This window comes from Orbicella faveolata, unplaced genomic scaffold (assembly GCF_042242905.1).
Source record: "Orbicella faveolata isolate gen_17 unplaced genomic scaffold, um_ofav_v1 contig_26, whole genome shotgun sequence".
Classification (NCBI taxonomy): domain Eukaryota; kingdom Metazoa; phylum Cnidaria; class Anthozoa; order Scleractinia; family Merulinidae; genus Orbicella; species Orbicella faveolata.
Genome location: NW_028301554.1, coordinates 17,773,627 through 17,789,392, shown reverse-complemented (window position 1 = coordinate 17,789,392; position 15,766 = coordinate 17,773,627). Strand labels below are relative to the sequence as shown.

The 15,766-nt window shown below is 42.0% G+C and overlaps 1 protein-coding gene and 1 long non-coding RNA gene across 2 annotated transcripts; both read right to left on the bottom strand.

Annotated features, from left to right (window-relative positions):
• Positions 1-1,355: 1,355 nt before the first annotated feature.
• LOC149108397 (uncharacterized) lies at positions 1,356-9,303 on the bottom strand. Its single transcript, XM_089295407.1, has 3 exons — positions 9,146-9,303; positions 2,367-2,732; positions 1,356-1,893 (listed from the first exon to the last, which is right to left on the bottom strand). Exons 1-3 carry the CDS (start codon positions 9,155-9,157, stop codon positions 1,546-1,548), a joined length of 726 nt encoding a protein of 241 aa, XP_089151533.1. The 5' UTR covers positions 9,158-9,303; the 3' UTR covers positions 1,356-1,545.
• Positions 9,304-10,798: 1,495 nt separating this feature from the next.
• LOC149108396 (uncharacterized) lies at positions 10,799-13,868 on the bottom strand. The gene is made up of 2 exons (XR_016208967.1): positions 13,394-13,868; positions 10,799-11,309 (listed from the first exon to the last, which is right to left on the bottom strand). It is a non-coding gene; the product is annotated as an uncharacterized LOC149108396 (long non-coding RNA).
• Positions 13,869-15,766: the final 1,898 nt, after the last annotated feature.

Here is a 15,766-nt window from a genome sequence, read left to right as displayed (position 1 = left end):
ATCAACATCAACGACATCTGCAATGATGGACCACGAAAGTTCCTCTCTCGGTATTGGTTTGCAAGATTTTTGTAGCCTCAGCCTCACGCAGCCTCGTTTTGGGCTCGTCAACGTTGCGCAACGGACGTCAAACGAGGGCTGCGAAGGAGAAGAACTCTTGAGGGAACAGAGTCGCTAAGTGCAGCATTACAGAAGGAGAAAGGGAAAACGAAAACGTTCCCCTTCAGAGGAGTTTGTCGCAAAAACCCGAAAACCCGTTATCAACAAATGACATGTAAGCGATGTCAAGGATTGAAAATACTTGAAATAACACCATGAGCCCATCTGAACTTTTCAGCTTACAGGTTAAATTAAATGAAATCGTTCAACTGTTCTACTTAAGAAGTAGCCGATCTCGAGGACTGAAAATAATTTAAATAACACCATGAACCCCTCTGAACTTTTCAGCTTATGGGGTTAAATTCAGTGAACTCGTTTAACTGTTCCACTTATGATAGTACATTTAATCGGCTGCTCTTTTACGTTTTTTGTTAGTAAGTGCGCACTTATATCAGTATTGTTTACGCAACAAGTTGTACATTACATTCAGCATAACAATATTAAGTAATAATGGGCCTTTTCGGCTATATGGAGGCCGTTTTCAATTTTGTTTCAAATAGCTATCAGGGGATGCTCAGGGGGCAAATACAAACGAATTTGCCCCCTGACCATCTCATAATAGCTATTTGAATTCAAAACGGCCGCGTTTCCTCGAAAAAGGTCCATTATCACCTAACCTACAGCCTGCGATGCACGCGTATTTTGGCGAACGAGCGCACGCATCTTGATAGGGCGAGCTTCATCTTGAATTCACACTCACAAGAGACGAAATGAGGTCCTAGGGATTAGGGGTGAGGCTAAAAGAGGAGTAACGGGGGAAGGGGAGGGGAAGGAAATTTTCCTCCTTTCGTCCCCACCCCTCCCCGCCCACTTTTCCTGAGACAACATGGTGGAGAATCTACTTGATAGCGAGCTAATACCGATAACTCGTAAACACACGGAAAACGCCTACACTGCAGGCTACCTAACCTATATTGGCCTCTGTTAGGTTTTCATTAAAAACCCATCCTTGGTGACCCAGAGACAGTGTGTGGGACTAAAACGACGGGAAGAAAAAAAAATTCAGTAATGGATATAAGGTCATCTTTTGCGGTGTAAGGGAACTTATTTTTTTCTTTGACAAAAGCGTGTCGATGGTGGAGGAGGGGGAGGGGGGGGGGGGAGAGGCGTTGAACTTGTCAACTTCCCTTGTAAGAGAGGTTTAATTAATCAATGAAATTAAGTCCCAATATCCCCGCTAGAGTACGTTGTCTGGATAATTTCACAAGTTTTATTGTTAATTAAACAAGTAATCATACAGTGAGAAAACACGTTCGCAGAAAAATCTGAAACGTGTAGAATGTCTAGAATGCAATTCGAATATTCGTTAACGATAGATAAGTCAGTCCGGTTTGATCTTTGTCTTCGTCAAATCCATGTTAAGCAACAGCCACTGATCTGTCGACCTCACTTGGGGACAATTGGCTTTCCTTTAGCATCACGGCTGAATGGGCAGACATGTGCATTGAAGGGGCAGGTTCCAAGCTTCTTCTGTTCACTGTCAGTGATGGAAAGAAGCTCCTGGAAGACCTTGCTATAGGCAGCTTTACCCTTGCAGGTATCTCGCATCTGAGTCATCTTCTCCACGAACTCTCCAACGGTCTTGCAGTTCTTGAATGGGCAGCCTCCCTCAAAAGCGGGGCACTTGCCAGCCAGACCCTTGCACTTGGTCACAAGGATGGCGTATGGACACACACCTTTGCCAAATGCTGGACACGCATTCATCGCGTCGTTTAAGGTAACTCCCATGGGAGTCTTGAAAAAAAAATTGTAAATTTTCAAATCAATAAAAATCAAATGAAAAAAGATGACAAAAATCTGACAAACAAAAACGTCGACTTCACGGTAAGAACCTAGTCTATACTGTTCTAATAAGCTTGTCAAATTTTCTCAAACTTTTAAGTATGAAACCCATGTTTTCAGCGATATTTCACCCTTCCACATTCTCAAGTAGTGGATGATTTTTGATCTGGTCTTATCGTTGCTAAAAATAGTTCTAAATATATACATATTTATTTCCATCAGTCCCATTGCTAAACTTTTTGTCAAGCGTGACTGTTCAGTACCTCATTTCTCCATGCAACGCCTATATAAAAACAATCACCACAGGTAAATTGTCACGATAGTTAATTTAATTCCTCCAACCATAACTATAACAGGAGTATGGACACCAATAATAAGAATTATATATTAGATCTAAATTGCATTAAACGTAGAAAGGAACATACCACGATGTAGTCTGGAGAAAGTATAGGCTTTCCACTGGTGTCTTTGGCAAATGGGCAGCCACCCTTGGTTTGGAAAAACGGGCAAGCGGATCCAACATCGGCCTCCTTTCCTTTGGCAGTCAGGACGGTTACCCTCAGGAACTCCAGGTAAGCAGCATCCCCCTTACACTGGTCACGCATCAGACCAAGCTTGCCTTCAAACTCTCCAACAGTTTTACATCCTTTAAATGGACAGCCACTCTTAAAGGCAGGGCACTTGGCAGCCACGCCTTTCTCTTGCTCCGGTAGCTCGGAAAATGGGCAAACCTTGTCCGCGAAAGCAGGACATTCACGCTTGAGTTCATCAAGGGACAACGAGGCTGGATACTAAAGAGGAATAAAGCCAGCTTGAGAAAAGTTTTTTTTAATTCTAGGTAGGTGCCAGGCTGATATGAAATATTTTTAAAATGCCTTGATCTAGCTGGTTGCTCTTCGGCACAACAGGAAGCGAAGGGGACAGATATTGATGTGAATCTTGATATATATACATATATAGAGAGCGAGGTAGGACATCGTTTCAATTTAACTCAAAGCATGAATCCTATTTTCGAAAAGGAGCTTGGAAGAAGAACATACGCGTACCCAAAATATTCTACAGTGAAACCTGTATCAAGCGGACCCCATATTAAGCGGACAACCTCTCTATTAAGTGGACACCAGCTTGAGTCCCTAGATTTTCTTCCCACATTTTCTGTAAAATAAACCTGCATTCAGCGGACACCTCTGGTCTGTTAGGCGGACGCGGACACCAATATTAAGCCATTTTGTTGAAAAAAAAAAAACCTGCAATAAGTGGACATTTCCAGGGCTTTTTACTTCTAAAAGCTCAGCTCAGACTCCTTGAACATTGTTCAGCGATGTCGTTTTAAAGCTAAGTAGATTATTCCATATTGATGCATTGACTGACTGGACTTTGTGCTATGAACAGTCTCTGATCTTACTCTGTGTTACAATGTTACAATGTGTTACAAAAGGGTTAATGATTAACTATTATTGCAAAATATATTAGAACCAGTTTTTAAAATTAACAGCGGTCCCAAGACTGTACTTGAAAGAAACGTTATTTCGGTTATAGAGTGTTTTCACGTGACGTCATCAAGTTCTTAAATCCAAAACTAAAGAGCCACCAAAGTTTTTATCCTCATCAGGCATAAGAGGTACTAAAGTTATATCTGTTTACAACTTTCCAGCTCAATAGCGCCCTTCGTTTGGAAACCAGCGCATTTTGAATTTTGAGGTTATGGTGGTGCGTGACATAAAGCTACGATCGCGTTTGTCGAAAAATTTATGTCTTGTTTTTTTAGCCATTTAAGAGGTTGTCGTATTTGGAAAAGTGCTTATTTAAATGTTTATTTGTTCAGTGCAGATAATCATCCAAAGTAAGTTCCAGATGTTAACACTGTTTTCCGGCCGCCATATTGGTGTACTACAGAGGAACACCAACATAGCGGCTCCATACTGGGCTCTGTAAATTTGCGCGGAACATTTCGACGAATATCTTAACTTTGGGACAACGTACACACCTTAAACTTGGAGAACTGTCTTCTTTATTTATCTTCTGTAATATCACAATTTCTTGACCATATCCACGGAATGGTTTTTGTTTTTGATTTTATATTTTATTGCGTGCAAATGACACGACTAATAACTCCGTTGCCAGACAAGAGATTGGGACGAGACATGGTTGCGACACTCTCATCCATCCATAACCGCCCCTTTCGCGTTTACGGATTAACACTCTGTATAATCCTGCGTAGCAGTCCTGGGGGTGGGGGGGGGGGGGGTGGGGGTTTACTCCCTTATATGGGCTATATAGGTATGTGCGGCCCCAAAGAGTAGGTTTTTTTCAGCCGTTTAGGTCATAAATAGGGTATCGATTTTGGCCATTTTGGTCATAAATAGGGTATGGTTTTGCACTCTAGTCTTGAATTGTGTATGTTTTTTAGAAGATACCTTTTTGTCATTATCAATAATATCATCAACAAGAGTCCTTCAAAGATTATGCTTAGGGCAACAGTTGTGTCAGCCGCAACGGTCATAAATAGGGCATCGAATTTTTGGTCAGGTCATAAATAGGGTAGCAAAAAACGCAGATTTTGGTCATAAATAGTGCAAGGGTTTTGGGAAGCTAAGTGGGCCGCACATCTCCATCTAACTTTTCTGCAAGTACCCCCCGGGCGTAGCAGCCGTTTCCTTTTCGTTCCCTTCGGTGCTGTTTTGAAAACGCCTGCTACGCAGGCTAAGCTTCCAGCAGTCTATAATTTGGGTGCAGGACACCATTTATCTATTTTCATGACTATTTTAATAAACGAACTTTCTCGTCTTCGCTGAAACAATAGAATTTCCGCAAATTACTTTTCACACCTTTGAGACTTGAAACTCATTCTCCATTATGCGTTCCGCTCCGTTTTATAAAGGAAAAAACCCTCTCTGCTCGACTTTTACAGAGCTAGCTGGTATCAAGCAATGCATGGTAAGGAGTAGCGAAATTTCCGAAAGTAATGCATTGAATTCTACCGGATCACTTGACTATTTGCTGATAAATGTCTTTTGTACTATCATCTCAGTCCTGTGCCTTTAATATTTAATATCTTCTATTGAACGCATTAAAGTTGAATTTGCTGAACGGAAATCAGTGCACCAGCTTCAACTATCAGATGTTGCCTATTTACCGAGTTAGGATTTCGAGTTGGATTTCAAGTTGGATTTTCGGGTTGGATTTTCGAGTTGGATTTTCGAGTTGGATTTTCGAGTTAGGATTTTTTTTGCCGGGGTTTCTAATAAATTTTCAGAGGTAATAACAATGGGGTGACTAGCCTGCAGAGCAGGCGAAATTTTTTCGAGCGAGCGCTCACATCGTAAAAAGTTTAGCCGCCATCTTGAATTTTTCATGCAGTGAAAGACTGGGGAGAGAAAGCAAGTTTTACCAAGGGGGTGAATGATAGGCAAGAGGAAGGATAGGGGAGGGGTGGGGTGGGGTGGGGTCCCCCTCCCCCATCCCCCACCGTCTAACATGGCGGTCTAAAAAGGCGGTCGCAAGGTTGTAACGCTAACTCGCCCCAATAAGACGCCTGCACTGCAGGCTATGGGGTGACAGGCCTGCACAACTCTCACCCACCTGTAATAGCCAGTTAAAGCTTTGCTTTAACGAGTATATCCTTTAAGGATCTGCCCCTTTTGTACGAGACAATAGGTGGATCTTTGAATATTCTTCTAAGCAATGGTTGTTGTTGAGTTAAATGCCAATCTGCATTAGTATTTGCTTTAAGTTAGGCACTGATGGGCGATATTGTGTGACAAAAGGCAAGATTCACGTGCCTTGTTTACGTTTCTGTTGTAGGGCAGGTTTTCTCTCCTCAAATGTAATTTCTGTTGTTCAAACGAAAGTTTCTGGATACCCTCTTTCGATGAGATTTGTTTTAGATTGTGAAATAGCAGTTTAAATGCTGTTTCAGAGGAGTTGGTTCGGAGAAGTCTGAATGCTTCGCCTTTGATGAAACCCTTTTTGACCTCTAATGGGTGGCAACTTGAGAAATGCGTTTAATGAAATGTTTCAGTAGCTTTGAAACTGAATGAGTTTTAATGTCTAGTCTATACTGCATGTTTTGCAAATCTTTCGCCTTTGTAAACTTTTTGTCGAGGAACGTTTCCGCGTCGGAAACTTCAGCCGTGAACTTGATGGTGGGATGGTGGCTATTTGCTTGTTTAATAAATTGCGTGACTTCGTCTTTGTTTATATTCCAGATAGAAAATATACCGTCCATATACCTTTTCCGGGCAAGTGGTTTTTGAGCACTTCGATTTAAAATTTATGATTCTACCTTTCCCATAAAGATGTTGGCAAAGGCGATTGCCACTTCAGTACCCATGGCTGTTCCATGTGTTTGGAGGTAGTTTTTTTCCAGTGAACTGAAATGACTTTTCTTGAAGTACCAGTTCAAGCGCTATTTTAAGATATTGTGCTGGGATAGGGGATTGTCCTTCATAGTAAGATTCGTATCCTTCGCATACTGCATGTTTCTATCCCCTACTCTTAAGGTATATTTGTGTATAGACTTGTGACTTCTATTGAAACAAGGATAGCGTTCTCTAGCACTCTCGTTTTTTCTATGAAATTGATGAAGTCCGTCGAGTCTTTAAGATGTGCCTCCTCTTCTTTTGTTATGGGTTGAAGGAGTTTGTCTACAAATGCAGACAGCCTTTTAGTCGGACCATCACGTCCAGATATTATGGGTATTCCAACCGGAGTTGGTTTGTGAAATTTTGTAAGCGTGTAGAACATGGTATGCGAGGCGGGTTAGGTGTTTGACAAAACCATAGGTTGGTCATGTGTCATCAATATAGTTGTGCTGGTGGAGTTCTTTAACTAATTGGTGTACCCTTAGGGATGTCTCTACAACCATAGGACGTTCAAGGGGTTTGTAGTGTTCAAGGTCGTCTAACTGGATTCGTCCTTCGAGAATTTTATCTTCAGTGTTTAAGACAACCGTTCGCGTCCCCTTGTCTGCTTTTTAACTTTGAAACTATTATCTTCCAAGTTGTAGTGGTGAAGCGATTTTACTCCATCACTCCTTCACTCCCTGGGGGGGGGGGGGGGGGGGGGAGGAACTCCCATATGAAAAGGGCAGGGATGCATGTTTGAAAATTGGAATTTAACTCCTAAAGGAGACCGATATGGGAGTTGCTCGAGCTTCATTACACCCCTAAAAGATACCACTTAAAACGGAAGAAATGGTGACGTTTCGTCGTCAACACCCTAAGTGAGACCAGAATCCTTGATTTTTACCCGAGACGCCAAGCATCCCCAACCATTTCATATAGGAATCCCCCCCCCCTCCCCCTCAGGTTTCTAACTTCCGCCGTTTAGGGCCGTTTTACAGTCGCTTGCACCGTGTAAAATTAGTTATTCTTTGAATTTCTGACGCAGGTACTTAATACCTTACCGTAGAAATGCTCTAAATAAATTTTCGCACGAATGTTTTTAACCCAGGATTAACCCAGGATTAAAAGTTGACCGAATCATAACTTTTTCTTCTATACAAAAGTATTTTGCTACTTTGTTTTGTGTCTATTGGGATTATTAAAACTGAAAGCAGAAGGCCAAACAATACACAGAAATCCTCACCGCAAAGTTACAAAACTCAAATCAAAATTATACCTTATCCTGGGTTAGCTTAATCGAGCTCTGAACAACCCGGCCCAGGAGCTACGCTTTTAGGCTGCCCTAAATCTCGGTATTAGAATTTATATATTTGCCTTTCGTTGCGTCTAATTCTTAACGCGGATTTCTAAATTTGTACCACCAGAATAGATATGACAAGAAAAATAATATTCTAGTTCTTACCATCGATTTACGCCCGGAGCGTGTTCATGGCTATGGGAAATCACTTCATGTAAGACTCAATGTCTTGCCTCTTACCTCATGTATGCTTCATATAGTGATGTCGCAGAGTAAAGAGGCAAAACACTAACCCCACCCCTACAGGAATTCGTTTGTTGACTGCATTGGACTGGAATTTACCGACTAACTAGCCGATTCGTTGCAGCTGGATTACTAGTAACCATCTCGAAAAGACCGACTCTACATCCTTACTCGAAAATCCAACTCAAAATCCTTACTCGAAAATCCAACTCGAAATCCAACTCGAAATCCAACTCGAAATCCTAACTCGAAAATCCTACTCGAAATCCTAACTCGAAAATCCAACTCGAAATCCTAACTCGAAAATCCAACTCGAAATCCTAACTCGAAAATCCAACTCGAAATCCTAACTCGGAAGTTAGTTTGTCTCCTAGCATAGTAAAGGTCAGTAAAACCAACTGAGCAAATTAGGTCAAATGTTTATGAAGACAAAGTTACAGACTGGTCGCTTCGGTCGACCGCCGATATAAAACAGCAAATTCACTTATTATTAAACGATCAGGCTGATTTTCTGGTGACATTGTAAGGTTACGCAAAAGGTAATGGGATTTTTTTTTAACTTGGCATAAAACATTTCAGTAGACATTTCAGGAAGAGGAACATGCTCAAAATGCGGTACGTGGTGAGCGAGGAATGTAAAACATGAATGCGTGTTGTTTCCGAGGGGCCAGTTGTTCTCAATGGTGAACGTTTTTGGCAGACTAGATCGGGCTCAAGGAATCAGATAAAAAAATAAACAGACAACTTTCCATAAAGACGCAGAATTAGCCACCTCAGCTAAACAGCTAACAAGCTCAGCCAAATCGCTCAGCTAAACGGCTAACCAACGATGGCTTCTAATTGCGTAAACAGTCGAGAAGGGGCACACAGTAACGAGAAATTAGTTTCACTTGATCTACACAACGTGACCAATTCCAGGTCACAGTGTAACACATACCCCATTTCGAACCCGAAATGGCTCTAAAACCATTCCCTTTGACGCCCCATATACCTTTCCTTTCAGTGACCTTTTATTTCTTGAAACCCTATGCAAGAGAGTACCCCCTCCTAAGACTTCGACGCTGGTTTTCAGCCCGTAAAAAAAGCGACCTGTTCAATGTAGATGGAAACATTTTTCAGAAAATTTCGGAGGCCGAGACTGGAATCATCCCTGAATAAAGGTTACCTTGCTTTAGCATTGGCTAAACGCCCCAGCGAGGCCTTGCAGCTTAGGACAATAATCATTTATGGCGCGTTCGGGGTGCGCTTCGCCTCCCCAGTTACTTTCGCGGGAAGTTTCGGCTCCCCTTAGTAAAAGCGACAATTAAGACTCACTTACTTGCTTTGCCATGTTGACTATACCGTCTCAAAAAAATCTTGCTTTAAAATAGAAATCTCACGTAGCAAGTTCGAGGTGTTGTAGTTCTCTCTGTCACTGAACAACAAACTGATGTTTGCCTAGACAGCCAAGGTTTTTACAGGTCTAAAAAAACACAGATGATTGGCGTGTTTCAACAATTTAGTACCTAGAGTGTTATGCAATCTTTGCCAGCACGTGTCCTTTCCGGCGGCCGACACGTGTGGTGCTCCCCTCACGTGTTACGCACCCTTCTGGCCAGAAATGTCAGACACCTCCCGGCTTGAACCTTTCCCGCCCTTCTGAAGTCGTTTCAAACGTAAAAAACGATTTCTTCGGATTGCAAGATGTCTCTTTTCCCGGCGATAATTATCTCTTTCCCTCTCCCGAAAAAATAACGCTGTCACGTTTTAAGGTTCTCTCTATTCTCTTTTACATGTGTTTTAGACTTCTGGCAGTTCGGGACGAGACGCTTTAAGAGTCTTAAGACAGTCTTTTGTTTTTCACTAATACGCTACGTGACCGAAACGTTTTACTTTGCTCAGGCAGAAGTACACACTTGTGCCAGTCCAGGGGTGGGGTGGGGGGTACTCCCTTATAGGGCTATATAGGTATGTGTGGCCCCAAAGGGTATGGTTTTTCTGCCGTTTTGGTCATAAATAGGGTATCGATTTTGGACAAGAGGGTATGGGTTTTGCACTCTAGTCTTGAATTGGGTATGTTTTCTTAGAAGCAGCTACTTTTTCATCATTATCGATTAGACCATAGCAAGAGAAAATGAGGTAGATCGTGGTCTTTTGACCATAGGGTATCAAATATCTGGTCAGGTCATAAGTAGGGCAGGAAAAAATCGCAGAATTTGGTCGTAAATAGGGTAAGGGTTTTGGGAAGCGGGGCCAAAAACTGACGACAACTGGGTCAGGAACATTTCTTCCCGTCCCTTAGACAAAACCGAGACTCACGTACTGTCCTACGGACTAAAACACTCAGTGACGCCTAAACGGATACCGACCGAGTCTATTGTATCTAGTGTTGAGGCGGTTCTGTCTCGTCAGCGAGACTTATCAGAATCTGCCAAGGATAACATCAGAAGCAGAATTGCTTCCACGGTACAATCAGCCTCTATACCTGACAATAACTTGACAAAAGACGAACCATGAGCAAGCACTGAAACGACTGAAAAACGACAACAACATTGTCATACTACCAGCCGACAAAGGACGTGTCACTGTTGTTATGGACAAGACTGACTACTTTGACAAAATGGACGCACTTGTTAACGACAAACAAACTTACGAAGAACTTAAACGCGACCCGACGCCAGCACTTCAACGCAAACTTAACAGCAAAATACTTACGCTTAAAAAGACTGACGCTATTGACACTCAACGCTACTATCGACTGAGGTGCTCAGTACCTCAACCACCGAAACTTTACGGACTACCGAAACTGCACAAACCTGGTATACCGATGCGACCTATAGTGTCATTCTGTGGGTCCCCTACGTATCAACTATCTAAGTACTTGACGACCATACTGCAACCTCGTACTTTTTCCACGTATGCTTTCTACCTGTGCCACTTACGGTCCTTTCAAGGGGAGGTTCTCCCTTTTGAAATGAATTATTTAAGCATCTTTTGTTTTGTTTTTTTTTACTTGCGGCGTATTTAGAGCAACAGAGATCGTACTTTGCACCTAACAAACCATGTATAGGCGGGCAGTATTATAACAGTTTTCGATTTGCAACGAATTCAGAATGAACTACTGTTGCAACCAAGTTATGTCTGATACTTGACGTCCATAAAGAAGACCATTGAAGTATATCTTCGTGTACCAGGAAACAATGACAAGTTTCCCTCCCGCAAGCCAAATGGTGCTCTCCAGAGTTAAGAGCGCGTCCCGCCCAGTAAAGTTCGCGCGCTCGTTCAACCGAAAATACAGTCCCCAGTGGAAAAACGTATCGTTCACACAAGTTTATGCAGCAATACTCGAAACGTTTGTTTCCTACTCTGCCGCACTATGAATCTGAACTCTAACTTCTGTTGTTACACATGGGCCGGGTTCCTGTTATCCTCCTCATTTCTGTCTCACAGTGTAGGCTTCTTAATACTCCTACAGTCTCGTCTGCAATGTAGGAAGTTCATCCCTGTTTTCGAAAACAAATTGCATGATTAAGACTGGATGTCTCTAAAAATCAAAGAAAAATAAAAAAATCGCGGACATGGTCAAAAGGTCGTTTCGTCCCATTTGTTGTCTACAGGTAGCTATAGGTACTAGCTAAAGTGAAATGAGGTTAGTTTGTGTAAATATTCAATTTGACGGGGATAAACCGTTATGAATTGCATGATCGGAAATGAGCGTGTGCGAGGGGTAACCCGAAAACACTGACCCCCGGTCCCCGGACCCCCACTATGGACTAGGTCCGTGAACTACCCATGGACCGGTCCACGGACTACCCCTACGGACCCCCTGTACGTAAGCTCCCCCCCGCCCCAAAAAAATAGTGTTAAAATAAGAAACAAATATTTCATTAATGTGTTGCTTAATAGATTACTCATATCGGCGAAATTTCGAGTGTTACACTGTGAAAATGTAATTAACACGTCCCCCAGCCCCCCCCCCCCCCCCCAAAAAAAAATGCCTCAAAGCTGTTATCAGCGTAAGGTAAGAGGATGCCGATGACAAAAAGAAGGAGAGTTATTAACTTTCATTCGTGGCTCAATCGGGCTATGGGAGGTGTGTTGTTAGGTTGTTTAGGCTTGTTCGTATCTGTAATTCCGCTGAGCAAATTAAGAAGTCTGGAACGAGTTCACGAATCCGCGCGAAAATGGGCTGAAAAAATGGCAGAGGAGAAAGAGCACAAATTTCGAGGCTTCCCAGAGGCTCCCCGAAGGCTTTTTGGAGGCTTCCTGGTCTTTCATATACTGTATGGCCGCAGCAAAGGAAATGGCAATGTGTAATGATATAACTTGTGCCCGAGCCTGAACTCAAGAATGTTACATTTGCACACTAACGTTCGAAATTTTGCCGACACGAGTAATCTGTTAGACAACCCGTAAGTGAAATATTTGTTTCTTATTTTTATTCTATTTTCGGGGGTGGTCCGTAGAGGGGGTCCGTAGGGGTAGTCCGTGGACCGGTCCATAGGTAGTCCGCGGACCGGGTGTCAGTGTTTTCGGCTTACCCTCTCGAATCTCCTCCAATTTGTGTTGACGATTTTCAGTATATTCGAAACTGGCCAGTGCAGAAGGCGCGGAAGGGATGCAAATGCTCGAATTCGTGTCCACTGGATGCGAAGCAAACGTAAACTAACGGCTGTGTGGCAAATTTGTCCTGTTGTGTGCAATTCAATTGTTCAACCTTTTGTGTGCAGAATTATGCAGAATTATGGCGCGATTCACAGGGTAGGAAAAGTCGAGATTTGTTTCTCCTGTCTCAGTATATGAAAATCAAGTGTAGTTATAGACATTTTAACATGTTTCTAGTCATTTCAACGGCCAGTGAAGATACAACTGACCAAAACAGTTATTTGAGTACAACGCGTTTAATTTTGTTATTATGCATCTTATTATGGCGTCATAGTATTTAACCGAAATACGGCCGGTGGTCATCTTTTGATAGTCAAAGGTCCCAAAGAAATAAAACCCAAATCGTAAAGAACTATCTTTCAAGGCTTCGTGGTAGTGTTACTGTAAACTTTGAGACACTACCACATGTATTTTTGCCAAGCTATTCTAGGCCACCTTTGCCTTAATTTCAAAAGGCCGAAGATGTCGTCTCTTAACAGAGACGTAGCTCCTCCAGGAATAACACGAGACAAAAACTATCACTTTGTCTCGATAAAGCAAGTCAAACTCTATATTTCTATAGCTAGAAAAGTCCTTCTGTTACATTTTTGTTCGTATGACAACTGCCCGAAAGGAGCATAATTTCAGGATCGCGCTGGGTGAAATTTGAGCAATTGACCCCCCGAAAGTTTTTAATGGTTTATTCCCGTTAAAGTGCATAACTCAAACACCTAACCCCATTTCCGTTTGTTTACTATATAAGGCTACCTACAGGCAAAAAATGAGCCAAATCGATTTTTGACCGTGTCCGCGATTTTTTCGATAATCTTTGATTTCGGCTGACATTTACTCTTAAGTTTATGACATTGTCGACAGCTTTGAAAACTGTTCAGCACTTTTCGTTTTACAAAAAGTCGTGACTGTGGCATGAAACTTAGAATACTCTACCGCAGTTGTTTGGAGTTTGTCTTCATGGCACTGAATCGGTCTTGAATCTGCCGGCATATCTCTTCGGGCATGGGTGGCGCCACATGCGCACTCTCTCTGTACTCTTTCATCATCTCTGAATAGAAATATGCTTTCTTTGAATAAATTGGTCAATACGTTCTCTCTCGGGCATTTCACTTCTAGCTAACTCGCTACGTGTTAGAGTTATCAAAAGACTGGTGTGGGTGACCAGAGTTTTTGTCAGATGGATGGCTCTTCAAGACAGGAGGATTTTGCTGACCACCCCAGTGTTAAAATGGTGGCGGAAAGAGAAAAACAAGACAACTTTAACTTTGAACCTGTCAGGTAAATCTAAGGAAAACTGTAGGGGTGGATAGCATATCGCCTCTCTCGCTTCGTTCCGTTTTTCCTTTCTATGAATCATGCCTGGTCATGGCCATTAGAGTCAAAATGTCACGTTGATAATTTAACATTAGCTTTGGAGAAACGAGAGGACACTTACAAAGAGAACTCAGAATCGTTCTGTATCGATTCTGACAGCTTTATCTGGGGTTTATGAGAGAATTTTGTTTGATCAAATTCATCCACGCTACTGGCCAAGGAGCGGCATCTAGAGCCCGGGCTTCCTCGGGCGGAGCACATTACAGATCGTCTTATACGTCATCGTTTTTCTGATTGTTCAATTATATACATAAAAAAAATCGGTTTTCTCATCTCCGTTTATAACACTTTAGAATCCTGATACTTATTCCAGTAATCCTAATGCTAGGAACTTAAAAGGCAATCACGAGGGCAACGAGAACATCGTCGCACGAAGGTTTACTGAGCAGTGGCCCGCACGTGCGTTGTACAACGACATTTTGGAACATTTCTTCAAAAGTACCCCGCTGTGCGTGGTGTTTTCAACTCTTTTCTCCAGCGGTGTTTGGAAACGTGGTCAAACACGGTCTTTCTTTCGAGATATATTACTTAGCTGCCTTGTACAACTAAATTCTGAGTTAATGAATTCTGAATTTTGAATTCGTCGTCTAAGTTGTCTGCTTCTGTTTCGAATCGGACGTTGGCTTGGGAATGACTCTTACTTAAGGCAAACCGAGTAGTTCTGAAAGAGAAAATGATTCTTTTCTTGCCTTCGTCGTTGTCCGGCCTGGAGGTCGCTGTCTTTAAAATTTCCAACATTTAAAGTTAATCACGAGACGTTTATAGTGAAATACACAAATATATGAGCCAGTCCTGTTATGATAATGCATCTAGCTTCGAAGCCGACTAATTGCACGGTGCAATACCGTGCAATCAGTCGACCTTATCGCCTGAGGAAGATTAGCAGTAAGCAGTCGAAACGTCGCGATCTACATCTCAGTGACTACATCGTGAGAGAAACGATAATACACTTTATTATTGCATCTACCACGATGAATAACAACAACCTTTTCCTCGACAGAAATTCTCCTTACTGGTTGCCAAAATTTCTTTACCTTTTGTTCAAGAGAATTTGGTGATACATCAATACAAGACAATCCTGCTCCGGTTGAGAATGTTCTTATTCGCGTGAAAATTGTCATGCTCACATTGTATTGATGTTGTAAAAAATAAAGAACTATACGTTAAGTGGTCTTGGAAATTAGAGATCGAAACACAGCCGTGTGCGCTTTTGGTCAATAAGAGCTCTTTTAAATTCGAATACGATGGGAATTTGAGAACACTGGAGAAAAACAAACCGTGTTCGCGGAAACCAGCTGTTGTAGATGCCGAGAACAGCCGGCATTTAGACTGTTATTTGGAACTGTCATTCAAGTCTCTAAATACAGAGGCAATATTCTCTACAACTTTAGCAATGCATTATACCGTCGTAAAACACGACGGACACTTGAGAACCCTAGGGAAATGAAGAAAATAACCGCAAGCAAGTGTTTTCTCAACATATTTTAAGAAGCTTTGAGAAAAAGCTGAAGCAATTTCTCTAAAAGGTTAATGCAACTTTTGCATTTTGAAGACAAATTAATTTTTGTGTCGGGTCGTGTTAATTTCCAATATATGATGGTCGCCATAATCGTGGTTGACACAGCGTTGGGCGGCATGCACAATTAAAACTCTCGGAACAAGATCAAAAGAGTTTTGATTAGCAAGGGAAAGCGATTTATATCACTTACTTCAGCTTACAACTCCAAAAAACCCGGCCCCGATGAATTTTTCGTGCGGGCACAATGTTCATAGTCACACGGCTTGCTCTAGTATATGTATTGTGAGAAGGCCTGAGTTCAGTTTCCAGCTGAACTTAGATGATCGAGAATTTGATTCTCCTGTCGGACTTGCTTGTTTAATTACTGCACGATTCAAATTTGTATTATTAGACATATATAGTTACGGG